The sequence below is a fragment of the Gadus morhua genome, chromosome 15 (assembly GCF_902167405.1).
Source record: "Gadus morhua chromosome 15, gadMor3.0, whole genome shotgun sequence".
NCBI lineage: Eukaryota > Metazoa > Chordata > Actinopteri > Gadiformes > Gadidae > Gadus > Gadus morhua.
In genome coordinates, this window is record NC_044062.1 from 20332097 (window position 1) to 20348651 (window position 16555).

Genomic DNA, 16555 nt, shown 5'->3' on the forward strand with positions numbered 1-16555 from the left:
GCAACTGAAGCCCCAGCTAATGCTGATATAAGCCACATTTAAATGGTATTAGGAGCATCTTTGATTTTGTGGTTGCAGATACCCCAATAAAACAATCTAGCTTTGAACTGTCTTGCTGCTGTAAGTCTTTTCTGCAAGCAGGTTCAGAATGGTGTAGATTTTCACAAATGCAAAAACAAGGAATATTTAAAGTCCGCAAAATCCACACGGGCAGCATCAGCAAGTAGCTGCGGGGAAAATATAAACAGAAAGGCTAATGAGCACAGTAGATGCAAAAGTCAAAGGACAATAGTCTCCAACAATGTGCTGGCACAATGTCCGTAAGAAAGTAATTAGGGGTACACGATTCATGCGATTGGCAGCAGTAGTTCCACATTCAAGCCCTCACAAACCCAACCAGCGCAGATTGTCATACTGTGTGTTTCTAGCACTGTTAGCGTTTCCATATCAACCGGCTTCTTTCCCCTGCCCCGACCTTCAACCCCGACTCCTGCTTGCCACACCTTATACCCTACCCGTCAGTGTCAAGGAAAGGTTGGCGAGGGAAAAGGTATGGGTGTGAGCAGATCGTCATTGGCCAACAAGGGATCAGTCGCTATCTCAATCGCTCAGGTACTTATTTTTCTTGGCGGCGTCTTAAGATGGCTGCCCGCGATGGAGACAATACCAGCCTACCAAATCCTCCTGTTTACACACAAGCCTGACTGTGTGTGTGTGTGTGTGTGTGTGTGTGTGTGTGTGTGTGTGTGTGTGTGAGAGGGAGACTGTGGTTTCTAGGTAAAGCCTACTTAGGTGCACCCTAACTGTTGTGACATCATCCTGACACACACACACCACATGAGCGCTCAGGGATGTTCTCCAGATCAACGGTGACACACTGCTATGCACAGAGGTGATTGTTCTGCTCAGTGACGCTGAATAGAGTCCTGGCGTCCTGCTCCAATACCAATACTAAGCCACTCTGTCTCTCTCTATCTTTCTCTGTCTGTCTGTGGGGTGTTTTTATTATATTGGTATTTTTGTCTCCTCATCTTGTGAAAGTTAAATGCAGAGTGAATAAAGAATGTATGAAAAAAATACACATGGGCTTCCCCTATCTATTCCTCTCTGAGTTTCAATCCAAAATAACACCTTAAAAAGCTTTAGTGCTACAAATGCTCATATTTCCATAGATGTACAGGTCGTAACAGAAAGGCGATGAGCACACCTGCTGGCATCACCCCTAGACAGGTCTTTGGACAGACGGGGGGAGAGAGGTGCTCTGTGTCCGTGTTACTGCGGAGAAGGACACGACTCCGTCAGCTTGGTCCTTGGCTTTGTGGAGCAACAGAGAACGTCAATGCACATCAGCTTGGCCCCTTTAGCTCTTTTGTCTGCTGTCGTATTTTATTTATCGTAGAACTTGTTGTTGAACAGCAGGAATACATACATACTTTATCTGGAACTCGTGATACTGAGGAAAATATCATTCTGCCACCGCGTCTAATGATAAGGGCATTGCAGTACACAATGAATGCATCGATGCAACATATACTATGCTGTACTGTAGTAATATATATGAGTTTTAACAGTAGAGATACTAAGTGAAGAACCGACACTTGATGTGATTGACAGCTTGTGTGAGTGTTTTCGTCTGTTTGGGAAGAAAATCATAAAAAAAAAAAGTCCTTTTGTTGTTGTTGACAAAGCATTTCAAAGAACACACACACATTTGCCTTATCCAATTCCTAAGCCAATTCCCTTTTGGTGGAAGGTCTTCATTGTTTCTCTTATTCTAATCTCTCTCTCACTGTCTCCCCCCTCTCTCTTGCTCTCTCTCTGTGTCTTTTTCTCAAATCCATATGAGATTCCCTTTTAGTTGGCCACAATCAGAGTTACTGAGGCAAAGCATCAGCCTACTAATGCTCTTTGTCTCCACAAATGTGTCACTGAGAGTGGGGCGAGAGCACACCTTTGTCATGGAGCGGCCCTAGAGAGAGAGGGGGAGAGACACTCACTAGGGCTGATTGTTTCTTGTCGTGGGCCATCTTTAAACCCCTCCTCCCTCTCTCTTGGTCTCTCGTCCCCCTCCTCACCTCTCCTCCTCTTAAACAAATCAGCTTTGCTCTGGATTAAAGCCCTATCATGGCCCGTCAGATATCTGTTCAACAATAACCCTCAGACAACAGAGACTTTGGAGTGTCTTGAACCCGGGAGCAGAAGCAGACCTCTGTTGAACCCGGGAGCAGAGGTAGACCTCTGCTGAACCCGGGAGCAGTGGTAGACCTCTGCTGAACCCGGGAGCAGAGATAGACCTCTGCTGAACCCGGGAGCAGAGGTAGACCTCTGCTGAACCCGGTAACAGAGGTAAACCTGCTGAACCAGGGAGCAGAGGTCTACCTCTGCTGAACCCGGGAGCAGAGGTAGACCTCTGCTGAACCCGGGAACAGAGGTAGACCTGCTGAACCAGGGAGCAGAGGTCTACCTCTGCTGAACCCGGGAGCAGAGGTAGACCTCTGTTGAACCCCCGGGAGCAGAGGTAGACCTCTGTTGAACCCCCGGGAGCAGAGGTAGACCTCTGTTGAACCCGGGAGCAGAGGTAGACCTCTCTGGCTGGCTTTTTGGTCTCCCTGGAGAGAAAAAAAATAAATACAGATTGTTGCATGGTCTTAGATAATAGATATGATCTACGGTCTAGCTGCTAAACTTGGGCATTTGTCTACTAGTTACGCTATTAAAGTCTGATTTAGATTTGTTGTATGCATGTGAATAACCAATTATGGCATACATTGGATTATGTCTTGCATTCATTTCACCCATTAAGCATGCTGTTGCTGTTCACCATAAACACAGGTTTTGTCTGCAGTTGCAACCCATAGGACTATCCAGTGCATGAAGTGGGCTGTACACTGGACACACTGTTCGCGGACCGTGTGTTTTTAAAAATCCAAAACAAAAGGGGGGTTTAAAAATCAAAACAATTATTTTCAATGAGAGCACTTACACAAGCTTTGTCCGATGGCACAGAGCTGTAAGTCTGTAAGTGCTGTAAGTGTACAACATCAATAACGTTCCAAGGTCTGGAGAATGTTTCAATAATGGGACACCGCAGACTTTAAACAGTTACAAATCAATTGCTAAAAATTAAACAACAGTATTCAAAATATAATTGTCGACAAAGGTTTTCTTTGATACGCCAAGACATGATATACTCGACACATTCAACTTTTTAGTAACATCTATTTAAGTTGATTTAATTCCAACAACATAATATATGAAGGTAACTAATATCTAATCATTGTTGGTGGTAATCAATGGTATAATGGTGGAATAATATATTTTTCATTTTACCTGTTACGATGTACAATAGTGTACTTCTGTGAGATGAAGTATGCGTGTGTTTCAAAAGCTACGACACTGCATTAAAAAAACGAAATTGTCGTTTTTTTTATCTGGACAATTACAATGCATCTCAGCGCAATGTAATAGAAGGGGCTCTTGGGATGGCTGTACAGACAATAGTGCAGGATTACTCAATGCTTTAAATATGTGTCGTTGCGCATGTGGGTGTGAGAGACGCTTGTGTGCAGATTTATGCCAGATTGAAAGCCTAAGTGTGTGAATCATCAACAGTGCTATATATTCATAGTTATTAATAAAAAAAAAAAATTAAAATCAGCTTTATCAGTCATGTGTGGAGGCCAAACCTATGGTGCTATAGCTCCATTGTGTGAGGATTCAGAGAGAGATGTGAACACGATGGATGTCTCAATTTCCAATAACCGTGACCTTGAGGGAAGCGTAAAAGCACAGTGAAGTCTGCCCGCACAATCTGCTGACGGCAGACCTTTAACATACAGCGAGCTGATGCTGTCCACATTCTGGCCAGCCGTGTGCGTTGCATGTGTGTGTGTGTGTGTGTGTGTGTGCGTGTGTGTGTGTCTGCGTGCTTGTGTGTGTGTGTGTGTGTGTGTGTGTGTGTGTGTGTGTGTGTGTGTGTGTGTGTGTGTGTGTGTGTGTGTGTGTGTGTGTGGTGCATGGGTGGCATTTAGCTGGGGGTTAACTCCTGGTTGTAAATTGAGTTTGTTATATTTCTCTCCGACTGCAGTATATAAATGGTAGCAGCCCCATGTCTAAAGACTAGTACGGTTTTTGTCCCCACCCAGCTTTCTCCTAACCTGATTAAGAGTTGCTCTGTGCAGAGTCAGGTCAATCAAACCTATTAGCAATATGCCTTAATATTGATACGGTTTGTAATACTTATGTTGAGAGACTATGAGAGAATATTCGCTTGGACAGCACATTATCTAGAATTATTTCAAATGTATATTGCGCATACAATTATATCATTTTATTTTCCTTGTTTCACTCACTCGTTAACAAGTAACACCTCAAATACAAATATGATTGTTATGTTGTGTTTTTTTGCAATTTACCTTCCGACATTTAAAATGTATTCCGTTGAACAGCACTCTGATCAATAGGAACATATTGATTACATTTGTTCCAATTAGAAACAAATTGACTGGTGACCTGTGTGTGTTAAATCACCATTAGTGGATTGGCATACGTACGTGTGTGTGTGTGTGTGTGTGTGTGTGTGTGTGTGTGTGTGTGTGTGTGTGTGTGTGTGTGTGTGTGTGTGTGTGTGTGTGTGTGTGTGTGTGTGAGTGTTTTTGTGTGTGTCTGTGGGGGGAGGGATGTGGGGGCTGCAGTCTATACAAAGAAGAGTCAGGTTTCTTGTTTCATTCAGCCTAATTAATCCATCCTATACATGATCAAATGGATGGCCCCGCCTCTCTTGGCCTGTCCCATTGGCATTTTAGGGCAGGGGGATCACCCCCCTGGTGCTGACCCCTAACCCCCCCACTGGGAGAGCAGCTGGGAATCAATTCTGGGCCAGCTGGCATCAGTAGTGAGGGGTAGGGCAGGTACCCTATCAGAAACCCACATTCACACACACACACACACACACACACACACAGACTTACTCACACAACCAACAGTCACAGTCATCATCTACACACACACATAGACACCTACATGTGGACATTTGGCTTTGTCTGGTATATTCCTTTGACTTTCCCACCGTCAGCTCATACCCCTGGTGGAACCCGTGACCAGGTATCGGTTTGACTTATCTTTAACTATCTCATTGTAACTCTTTTGTCCCTATGTTAGCGATAGTTCTGTTTTATTGCATGCAGTGCAAACTGCATGTGTAAAAAATTACAAAGCTCCCTGCAGTTCTTTTGAACGGGCAGATCATGGCCTGATGGAGACTCACAGGCTTTCCGTTAGAGGGTCAGTCAAACTCTTGTCAACAGGACAATGGGCTTTAATGTCACTTATTGTGGCATAAAAGTAATTGTAATAAACAGATTACGTTTGTGGCACGGTGAACGTGGCATCCTGTATGTCTAATCTGGGTGTAAAACCTTAATCAGTTTTAACCAAACTGCATGGATCTGTGTTGAAGGCTACAGCTAGTTTTATTGTTTGAAGCAGCCACAGCCTTTACGCCAAGGGTTGAAATGACGGTGATTATCTGCTGTCGCAAACACAAGCGGCAGCCAGGTGGCAGTATAATGCCACCTCCCCTCATTTTAACTTGCTTGTAAGGTGAGGTGTTAATAACTTCTGGATTGTCCTTGACTTGCTTTTACTCCTCACCACAACCTCCACCCCTTCAATGCTGCAATACCCCCCCCCCCCCCCTCTCATGATTGACATCATGCGTCCAGGGAGATGGAGTGTGTTCTCATTGTTTTGGGCCCCTTCTCAAATCACCTGAAAAGCTTATTTAATTCTCCTTCAGGGTTATTTGCATATCCATAAGTGTATCCTGGTTTGACAGCCTCCCCTCCGCCTTCTGCTGAACTCCCAGGCATCCCCCCCCGTGTCCCCTTCTTAAGTGTGAGATGCATTTAGTAAAATTCATAAAGCGGCTACATGCACTATTAGTTTTGAATAATAGCTGGGGTGTAATCTGTAGTGTGATAAGACACGTGCGTGTGTGTGTGTGTGTATTTCATCAAACTATTGTTACTAAAATGTCAATGTAAAATGTCAAGTGGCCGCATCGGGTTGTCGTTCAGTGAGTTGTCATGGCGACGACTACTCACATCTTACCCAACGTGTTTCCGCGCTCTGAAATGGCGAGGTTGGAGAAGGGAGGGAGAGTGCTGGCCTGGTCCTGATCTCAGCCTACTAGCTAGTTGCATGAAGCCTGCTCACCCTTGCCCTGCTCTTGTGGATGTCAGCTTCCCTTTTTCCAATTTCTGCATTTGTTTTTTTGTACAACTTTTGTAAAACTTTAAGGAAAGTTTGCAAACTATTCTGGGAAGCATAAATGTTATTTCATATATATATGGAGAATTATTTCTATGAGGTTAATCCCTGATCCTTGCATACACTTTTCCAATAACTGTTGTTGTTATTATAACAGAGCAGGATAGTGTAGCGGTGAGGAGGTTTGAATCCTGGATGAGAGGTACAGGGTTTCGGCCTCCGTTGGCCTTTAACTACCTGTAGGCCTCCTTTGACGAGATGCATAAAGAGTGCTCAATATACAAAGAAGGTCTGCCCAAACGGAAGCCTCAATGTGTTGAATCTGGAAAACTCCTTTATTTATCGCATGATTTATCCCGATTTATCACATATGTAGTGGTGAGCTCTTCCACATTAGGGTTAGGGTTAGGGTGAGCTTAGAAGCTCTGATATTTGTGACACACCACACGCTCGCTCGCGCGCACACACACAAATCAACATGCTTTTAATTGCTCTCTTATGTCGAGGTCTATTAGCCTGGCTATACCCATGCTGCCTTGCGCACGATTTCAATTTGCGCTGCTAGGCAGCCTGGATTCCATGGATCCGATTTTCGCCGGAGATAGGGAACCAATCACAGAACAGGGAGGGACGTCAAGACGATGACGACGTCTATGCGACACACCCATCGTCTTCTTCCTCATCGAATTTCTGTCGCTCTACATACGTCATCTGGTACAATTGATACGATTGGCTATGAGCTACGTACAGACTCGGATCATAGACATTCGTTGCGCCCAATAAACGGCTCCGGGATATCGTAAACCACGGCTAAAATACGAGAAAATGAATGTGTGGTTCCCAGACCTCTTCTCAATGTAGACTGAGATGAGGTCTGGCGTTAGCCAGACCTCGTTAGTTCCTCAAATTCAATCATCAGAATTTGAGGAACAGCAGCTTGCCCAGAGCGTTGCTGTGTGGCCTGGACGGAGCAGAGGATGCAGGGCAAAGCACACTTTAATGGTGGCCGTTAGGAGGAAACCTCAGGAGGGTACAAATGTAGGGAGGCACACGCTGCAGTGTCCCTAAAATGCTGGCGGTCTGAAAGGACGAAGGAGATGCTTGGGAGAGTCGGAGTTGCGTTGTTGCTGGTGCTTTGCTGTATCTAACTTTTAGCCTTCATTTCTCTGCCTTGGTTTCCCCTGTCAGGAGTCTCCCTCAGGGCGCAGGAAGGCCCTGGCCACCAGCAGCATCAATATGAAGCAGTACGCCAGCCCCATGCCCACGCAGACTGACGTCAAGCTCAAGTTCAAGCCCCTCTCCAAGAAGGTGGTGTCGGCCACGCTGCAGTTCTCCCTCTCCTGCATCTTCCTGCGCGAGGGCAAAGCCACGTGGGTCCACGCACACGAAGGGAGCCTGTTTGAGCACATACACACATTCACAAATTCACACATGAAAACATGCATACATGAACACATGAACACATCCATTACAATTCACGCACAAAAAAATTGCACTTGGTGATGAGGGGTATATTGTGATGGTCCGGTATAGCTTTTTTAACATTTTGTGATATTACCCTTTTTTTACGATTAAAATTGTTCTCAATGACAATACATTATATCTGTCATCATATTATTCTACATTATATAAGATACAAACAAAGTAGTGTAAAGTTAACAATATATGTCAAACTTTGCATATTAAGTTTATTTAAATCTTTACATATAAAGTTTTGCAGCTTTGCTTTTTCATGATTGTGGTAATCAGTAAACGACAGCCCCCGTGATCCCAACCATAGATCACTAACAGTCACGGTATCATAGATGACACGCATACTTCTACTTGTTCAACTTAACTTTACAAACACACATTGACAAACGCTGGTTTGTCACATGTTTGTATAGGCCTGTTTACTGATGAGGGTCAGCTTTAATTGACAGAAGCCTGCACACTGCATGCACTCCTATACACTGTGTTTGTAGTTGGTTATTCATTCAAACATATTTTCTGTTGATAAGGGCAGCTATTTACTGTCTCTCTCTCACACACACACACACACACACACACACACACACACACACACACACACACACACACACACACACACACACAGTGAATGGTGAAGCCTTTGTTGTGCTTGGGACCAGGGGTTGATGATGCATGACCCTTGTTAACCCTTCGGGGAATGATGCCAGCCGAACACAAACAACCTCCATCAGAGCGGGTCAAATGAGATGGTTGAGGCGGGAAGCACCAGGCACAAAGAACAGAGTAGAGAGAGGGCCATGCAGGGAACCATGGTTACCATGGTGAAGCCCATCTTCCATTTACCCTGGAGGATAGACCGGAGAGAGCTTTGGTAAGCCATTTGAATAGAATGGAGAGAGTTTTGGTAAATTTTGTGGAAATGTTATAGAGAGTTTGGGTTGGCGTGGTGTATAGGTTTGTTTTGGTCACCATTGGGGATATGCTAGTTTTATTAAGCATGGTGGATAGGCTGGTCTTGGTTGGCGTGATGGTAGGCTAGTTTTGGTTAGTGTGGTGGATAGGCTAGTTTTGGTTAGTGTGGTGGATAGGCTAGTTTTGGTTAGTGTGATGGATAGGCTACTTTTGGTTAGTGTGGTGGATACGCTAGTTTTGGTTAGTGTGGTGGATAGGCTAGTTTTGGTTAGTGTGGTGGATACGCTAGTTTTGGTTAGTGTGGTGGATAGGCTAGTTTTGGTTAGCGTGCATAGGTTCAAGCGCAGAAACCTCATTGAGAAATGGAAGAAATGGTTGTATCTTTGTGTCTTTATTTGTTTGTGCGTGTGTGTTGCCCAGGGATGAGGACATGCAGAGCCTGGCCAGCCTGATGAGCATGAAGCAGGCGGACATCGGCAACCTGGACGACTTTGAGGAAGACAACGATGAGGAAGAGGAGAACAGGGTGAATCAGGAGGAGAAGGCTGCCAAGATCACAGGTAATAACCTGCAATAACTCCCAACTGTAACAATGAAGGACATGGAAATTTGACTAGCCATTTGCTAATTTCCATTCAAATAAAAACCCTAATTTTATAATAACCCTAACGCCTCATGCCCACTGCACCGTCAGTCAAAGGACTCAGAAGGCGTGGCTGACGGATGGGGGAGGTTTCCAGGGTCGTCAGAGCCTGAGTAGTGTCACAGTGCTTAAATTTGGATACCTGATCTGATTGGATGATGGATCCGTCGCTGCTGAAAAAGTTGAACATTTTTCAATCTTTTTGACGGAGCCTTTAGCGCACGGATCCACAATGCATTGCGCGTCCGTCCCCATTCAAAGTCAATGGGGATCAGTCAACGGACGGAGGCAGTGGGCACGAGGCGTAACCCTTAACAATAATAGCCATTGCCTTCACGGCCTTCAGTAAAGGTATTCGATTTCAATTGATAATATAAATATTAATTGAATCTTTTATGTATTTTTTGTTATAACTAATATCCAATGAGTTTCCAACCAGAACAAAACAATATTTAAGGGAATGGGAGTCTGATTTTGGACTGATGGACGAATTATCCAATCAAAATGTGATTTGTAGTTTGTGAAAGTGTCCGGACACTGTGTGTGGACTAGCTTTCCTTGTATTACTGTGATCAGGCCTAGACAGTAGCTATAGCGTTATGTTGGCTAAGTTATTTTAGCTCTACATCAGGTTTGTTGCCTTTCCTGTGGCTCAGTGAAATCCCAAAACGGAATATGGCCTCTGCCAGCCAGGTGAAGTGGAGGATTTACCTGGGACACCTTTCTCTAACCGATTAGTACAAGACAATGGAATTATCATCAGACCAACAGAAGATTTTGCAATTAAATTAAATAGTCGCATGTGGTTGGTAAGCACAGTTGCGGGTTTATCTTTGTGGCTGGTTGTGCGCAGCTGTTCATATTTATATCCAGTGATATGGTGTGATTTTGAGTTCATTTTGCAGGAGTTCCCAAAGAGAAAGGCCATCTTCCTTTCTGGATTGCCATCTGCTGTTTATAACACAGTTGGACCATTCTCTTACTACTACTTCTCTCGAATCCTAATTGCGTCCTGTTTAGGAAGAGAGAACACTGACCGTGTCATCTATGTAGTGCCACACCAAAGTACCTGCACATGCCTGCTCAATATTCACTTTCCAATGTTCATTCACCTGATTAAAGAGATACATTCATTCTTAAACGGTATGTAAGCTTCCATCTGAGCAGGAGCCGTTTTGCCACCTGTTCAGAGCAGGCGGAAAGGTTTTAGAAAAGGGGGGACATAGGGGTTCCGTCGGAAAATGCGTGAGGCGGCGGGAAACAATGCCAAGCTTACGTCCCACATGCCAGGGGACGCATCCAAAGGAAAACCACTCAACAGCGGCACACTTCTTGTGCTTTACAGAGAATCCTCCCTGTTAAACACCTTGACACTTTTCAGTCAAAAGGCCCACCTGAAAAAAGGGATTTTAGGGTTTGATCACACTTTAAAGTAGCATTAGGCAATCTTTCTGTAAAAAAGTCTGAATGATTTATTACTGATAACATTCAAGCAGCTATCTGTAAATCCAGAGTCAGTGTATGGTAACAGGTCACCCGCTTGGCAATGTAGCCAGGAGGGAAGACAGAGCGATAGGTTTATAGACTGAAATAGGGCTGGGCGAAATATCGATATTTTTTCAAACAAGTTATGGAACGAGACACTATCGTCAACATCAATATAGTTTAATTTGTGTTGAAAGTACAGCACATTTCTTCCAAATAACAGCAGTTTCGAACCGCACCTGCCGCCTGCTATTCCGTAACTCTGGTTATCTCTCTCCCACTTTGCCTCCGGCTCACACACATTCTTCTCTGGTCCGGCCCCCCTTCCACTCAGGTCACTTTTTTAAATTCCCTACGGCGCGAAACATGGAGTCCGCCGGAAAACGCGGCACAGAGGAGCTTGTAAGCGGAAGCGGAAGACAAATGGCTCCATAGTTTGGAAATGGTTTGGGTACAAGGTGTCTGATGAATTACAGAATCAGGTCATTTGTAGAGAGTGCTTCAAGTCTGTCCCAACTAAAGGGTGGAGTGTAACCAAACTCTTCCATCACTTGCAGCAGCACCACAAGGTGCAAAATGAAGAGTGCTCAAAATGCGTGCAGCGACGCAAAATCTTAAGCTGTCTCGACATTAATAATTTTTTATCCGATTAAGGCAGTACAGCAATTGTCCCAAAATTATTGCCGCCCCCCGGATTCAACCAACCTCAACCATCAAACTATATTCAATTTCGAGCGGTAGGAATTGTAACGGTAAATCCAAACGGTAGGTCGGTATAGTAATAACGGTAACTCCACGGTAAATAATAATAATAACGGTTTCTCACACGTCGAGACACAAACATAAAACACAAATAATTTGCTAGTCCAATCATTCAATTAGGCCTGAATTGATTACGGATGGATTTTGTCCATCATTTTATATGAAAATATTCAATAATTGATAAAACTGTGTACTTTTAAACAAGTCTCAGCTCTTGCTCTTTTGCATGCGTGTGTGGTTAGCTGTGCTTGATCTGGTGCTAATGAACTAGCATTTTGACTCCCTCTTCCTAAAAAAAGCTAAATAACCAGAACCTATAAATGTATGTCTTGACCTCAACCGTTACATATATGTAATGGTATGTCTGCAAACATACATGTGTGGCATTGCATACCTTGCACTGGAATTTGATTTGCTGTGCTCAACCTGTGATCCTTTCTTCCTTCCTACACACCTACCTACCTACCTACCTACCTACCTACCTACCTACCTACCTACCTACCTACCTACCTACCTACCTACCTACCTACCTACCTACCTTCCTTCCTTCCCTCCCATGGTTTACAGACATAGTTAACCAGTTGAATGCCCTCAGCTGCTTACACGGCGATGATGATGATGAAGGTGTCCGTAAGCAAGCATGCAGAGCACCAGCTAAGCCTGCTGCTTCATCCTCTCAAGGTCTTTCTCTCTCCACACCTTTCACCTCTTCTAACTCCACTCCACTGTATTTATTCTCCCTCTTTCTCTCTGTTCCTTGTTTCTTTCATATTGATTTATTAAAAAAAATTACTCAGTTTCATTTTCCACACTTCTCTGTACAATCTAATTCTCTCTCTCTCTCTCTCTCTCTCTCTCTCTCTCTCTCTCTCTCTCTCTCTCTCTCTCTCTCTCTCTCTCTCTCTCTCTCTCTCTCTCTCTCTCTCTCTCTCTCTCTCTCTCCTCACACATCTATGTTCAGCCCCTCCCCTCCTCTTATCAAAGGCCTCTTGTGTTGTGATGGTGTTGTGGTCATGCGATGGTTGGCTTCTTGGGTTAATCCTGGTACATGTGGTGATGTTCTGTATGCATTTTTTTTGTGGTTTTTATGTTATGTTGCTTCCCATATAAGATCACTGGTTTTAAGTTTGCTTGTTGTGCGTTTTGTTCCCTCGCTCACTTTCCCATTCTTGCAGTTGATAGTGAACCAAACCAGGAAATAGTCGCTCTCTTGGACTTTGTGTGACCTGAAAAATAGCACAACTCTCTCACAACACAAATAATAACCTCAGAGGCAAGCACGAACACACATACACGCACGCACACACACTCTCACATGCACAAACACACATGCACACGCAAATGCACAAACAACCACACGCACAGACACACTCTCACACACACGCTTACGCACAAACACACGCACACACACAAGCACGAACACGCACACACAAACACACACGCAAACACACACACACACACACACACTAATACTCCACTCGCTGTGTAGTCCACCATGGACACGCACTATTCTTTTAAATCACACCCACCCTGGCAACCAGGGACCGAGCCACAGCCATGGTGATGGATATGAACCAGCTACGATCGCCATAGTAACCTCATACAGCCAATGTCGCCTCCCACGGTAATCTTTGGGGCCACATACTGTTTTTTCTTGATTTCTTTACCCAGAATGCCTAGTAACAAAGGGGCGGAGAGGACACAATGGTGCTGTGTCCTTACAACCAATGGGCCACATTATTAGACATTAAGCGTCCATATCGTTGTGGTTCACATCCAAGTGCAGATCCTTTTTGTGTTTGTATTTTTTAAACCCTTTTTTTGATTGATTTCAGCGCTTCTTTTGTTTCTCCTGTGACTGCTCCATTCCACGATAACGCAAGCTGTCTGTCACATCATTGAATGTTTTTCCCCGCTTTACTGACCGCCAGCCCAGACGCTCTGACCCACATGCTCTTCTCATCGCTCTTCTCCTCTGCTCGGTTCCTCGGCCGTTTTGGTTCGGACGCGCGATGGCAGAACTGATAAGCAAGCTCAACTTCCTGGATGACGAGGATCATGACACGCCCCCTGGCTCGGGCAGCAATCCTTTTGAGGATCCCGATGACTACCCCCAGGACCCCGGGGACTCCCTGGAGCCCCCCGACCTCAACCCGTTTGGTGAACCGGAGGACGAAGGTAGGACCTCAGCCCATGAACCCGTTGACCTGTGTTCAGCCAGGGTTTGCATCTGCTCTAATACAGTTTAGTGACTTGACTTGTTCTAGAAGTAAGTTCTAACATCAGCCGCCTATGCTGGGCCAAGCAATGTGTGCAAAACCTGTGTGTGTGTGTGTGTGTGTGTGTGTGTGTGTGTGTGTGTGTGTGTGTGTGTGTGTGTGTGTGTGTGTGTGTGTGTGTGTGTGTGTGTGTGTGTGTGTGTGTGTATGTGTTTGTTTTCATGCTCGCAATACTTTTGGAGTCTTCCAGACAGCTCAGTCGCTCTGTGCAGCTTGTTGTGTCCTCATGGTCGGTTTGCCTTTTGATTGACCGACACTTGATCTACATTTGGAGATCGAGTTTGTTAGCTTCATTTCAACATAATACACACATTTGAGCATAAATGCAAGTGTGTGTCAGTAATGGCTCAGTTTGGTCAGTTAACTCAGTAGGGTAACACTAACCCTAACCCCGACATCGCAGTGGTGAGTGCACTAGAACTTCTGTTTCTGGGTACGGTTTAATTCAAACAACCTAACTCTGCCCCATGTTAAAGAAACCAGCGGGAGTCTTTTGTTGCCTTTGAGCTCATGATATACTGCTCTACCTTCCCTTGGTTGCTGAGGACCTTCTCTTCCCCCCCCCCCCCCCCCTCTTCCTGAACAGAAGCCCGGGAGCAGGCGCCCGCCGCCGCCCGCCTCCAGCCCGAGGTCCCCTTCTACGACCACGAGGCCCCCAACCCCTTCGACGTCCCGGGGGACACCGAGGAGCCCGACCCGCACGAGACCTCGGGGAACCCCTTCGATGAGCCGGACCCCCCGGACGATGACACGGCCCACGCCGACCTAGACCCCCCCAGACCCCGGCAGAGGAAGGGGGTCCGCCCCGTGGACATGAGCAAGTACCTGTACGCCCACACGGCCCGCATGGAGGAGGAGGATCTGGACGAGTGAGTATGGAGATAAGACAGTCCCTTATTCAGCACACACAGGGCTACAGGACATGAGTTCAAAACACAAAGTCAGATCTGGAGCTAAGAGTTCAAGTTCAAAGAATACACAGACAATGTGTCTCCGACCGAGAGCCCTCCGTCACAGATAACTCTCAGGGTTCCCTGGCTCCAGTCATAGTCACCCCTGCTTATCTTTATAAAGTGAGATATTCAAAGATCTTGGCGTTTATTAATAAAAGAAAATGAGTTAAATGAGGTTTCACTGTTTTCAGTCATTCCAAATTCATAATTTGAATCTCAAACCACCACCTGGAGTTATTTGTTTGTTTGTTTGTTTGTTTAGAAGTTTATTGAGCAGGGACAATTAATTTTTTTCATTGTTTCACATAAAATATAATATAGATGCCAATGCCATGCATACAGGTTTCTAGTCAAGACTAATTTGCAACCTCTGTCCCTGGTTTGGACTTTATTAAAAGTTAGATTAAAAAGTTGAACAAGCAAAGTTAAACACAATCCACATGTTAGAATACGAAGCACATTCAATACAGGATACATAAGTACAAAAACAAGGACAACGATTAATGTGTGCATGTGTGTGTGTATGCGTGTGTGTTTGTTTTTGAGTAAGAGCTACACAACACTGTATACACGGTCAAGCATTTTAAATCTGGCTCCTACTTGACCATGGCGGAGGGTGGTTTTCCACAGAGAGTTTCCTAATACTCCTCACGATGCATCTTGGGGGAAAGCTGCATCGTGTTTCCATAGTGTCTTTGAGCAGTGCGTACTAATTGCACTCTGTTAGGGTACAGGCTGTCTGGGCCGGCCGGTGTTAACAGATGACTCCTCTAGAAGGGCTGCTTCACCCCTCAGGGCTCAGAGTGACGAGGCAGCTCTTTCAACACAAACAAGGAGTCTGTTGTTCCGCTGCATACTTTCACCTTGTCCTCCCCATCCGCTCTCTTCCTCCCTCTCTGGCCTTTCTTTTACCCTCGTCCCCGCACATGCACGCGCACACACACACACACACACACGCACACGCAGCCACACACACACACGGAAAAAGCACACGCAAAAGCATACACACACACACACAAGCACACACACGCATGCAAAAGCACAAAGACACCCACACGCTAAAGCACACACGCACACACAAGCACTAGCAGAAGCACACACAAGCAAAAACACACATACAAACACACACACACACACACACACACACACACACACACACAGTTTAATACTTTTATTTGGATCGTAATAAGTGGGGAGGTATAAATGATCCAAACATTAATGGAAGCATTGCTGGACTAACCAGGTTTGATCAAACAGAGAATGCCTTATGCTAAACAACTATTTTCATCATGGATAGACATTGCATCTTCTTCCCAGGTTGCTAAACTGCCTATTGTGGCAGAGATGGACACACACACACACACACACACACACACACACACACACACACACACACACACACACACACACACACACACACACACACACGCACACACACACACTTTCAAATACTTTCCGTTGATCGAGACATATTGCCCACAATTCCTCTCTTTCGATTTATGTTGCCACTCCAGTGAGTTTGTATTATTTGAATGTTCCACGCCTCGCTCCAAATAAGTTGCTTTGGATAAAAGGTCTAATAAATGTAAGATGTCATGAGATGATGAACATGAACATGAGATGTCATTTGATGGCAGACATGATAAGTGAATCCTTGAATATATATACATCTCACCAATGGGGTTTTACCATCCCTTTATTCTACCTATTTTGTCTTTTTTTAGTTACTTTCATGCTTTTGAGTTTAATTTTGTTTAATGTTAGTTTAAGGTTTTATTTTT

General features: G+C 44.8%; 1 protein-coding gene across 3 annotated transcripts in view; it reads left to right on the top strand.

Moving 5' to 3' along the window:
- ehbp1 (EH domain binding protein 1) overlaps positions 1–16555 on the top strand; it is a 140095-nt gene that overhangs the window by 36098 nt on the left and 87442 nt on the right. For 2 of the 3 annotated variants that reach the window (XM_030378365.1, XM_030378366.1), the window contains exons 6-10: positions 7459–7640; positions 9073–9212; positions 12110–12223; positions 13562–13720; positions 14408–14690. In XM_030378365.1, coding sequence (XP_030234225.1) covers positions 7459–7640; positions 9073–9212; positions 12110–12223; positions 13562–13720; positions 14408–14690 — 878 coding nt within the window. The remainder of the gene's footprint in view (positions 1–7458; positions 7641–9072; positions 9213–12109; positions 12224–13561; positions 13721–14407; positions 14691–16555) is intronic. The other variant, XM_030378367.1, reaches the window with a different exon arrangement.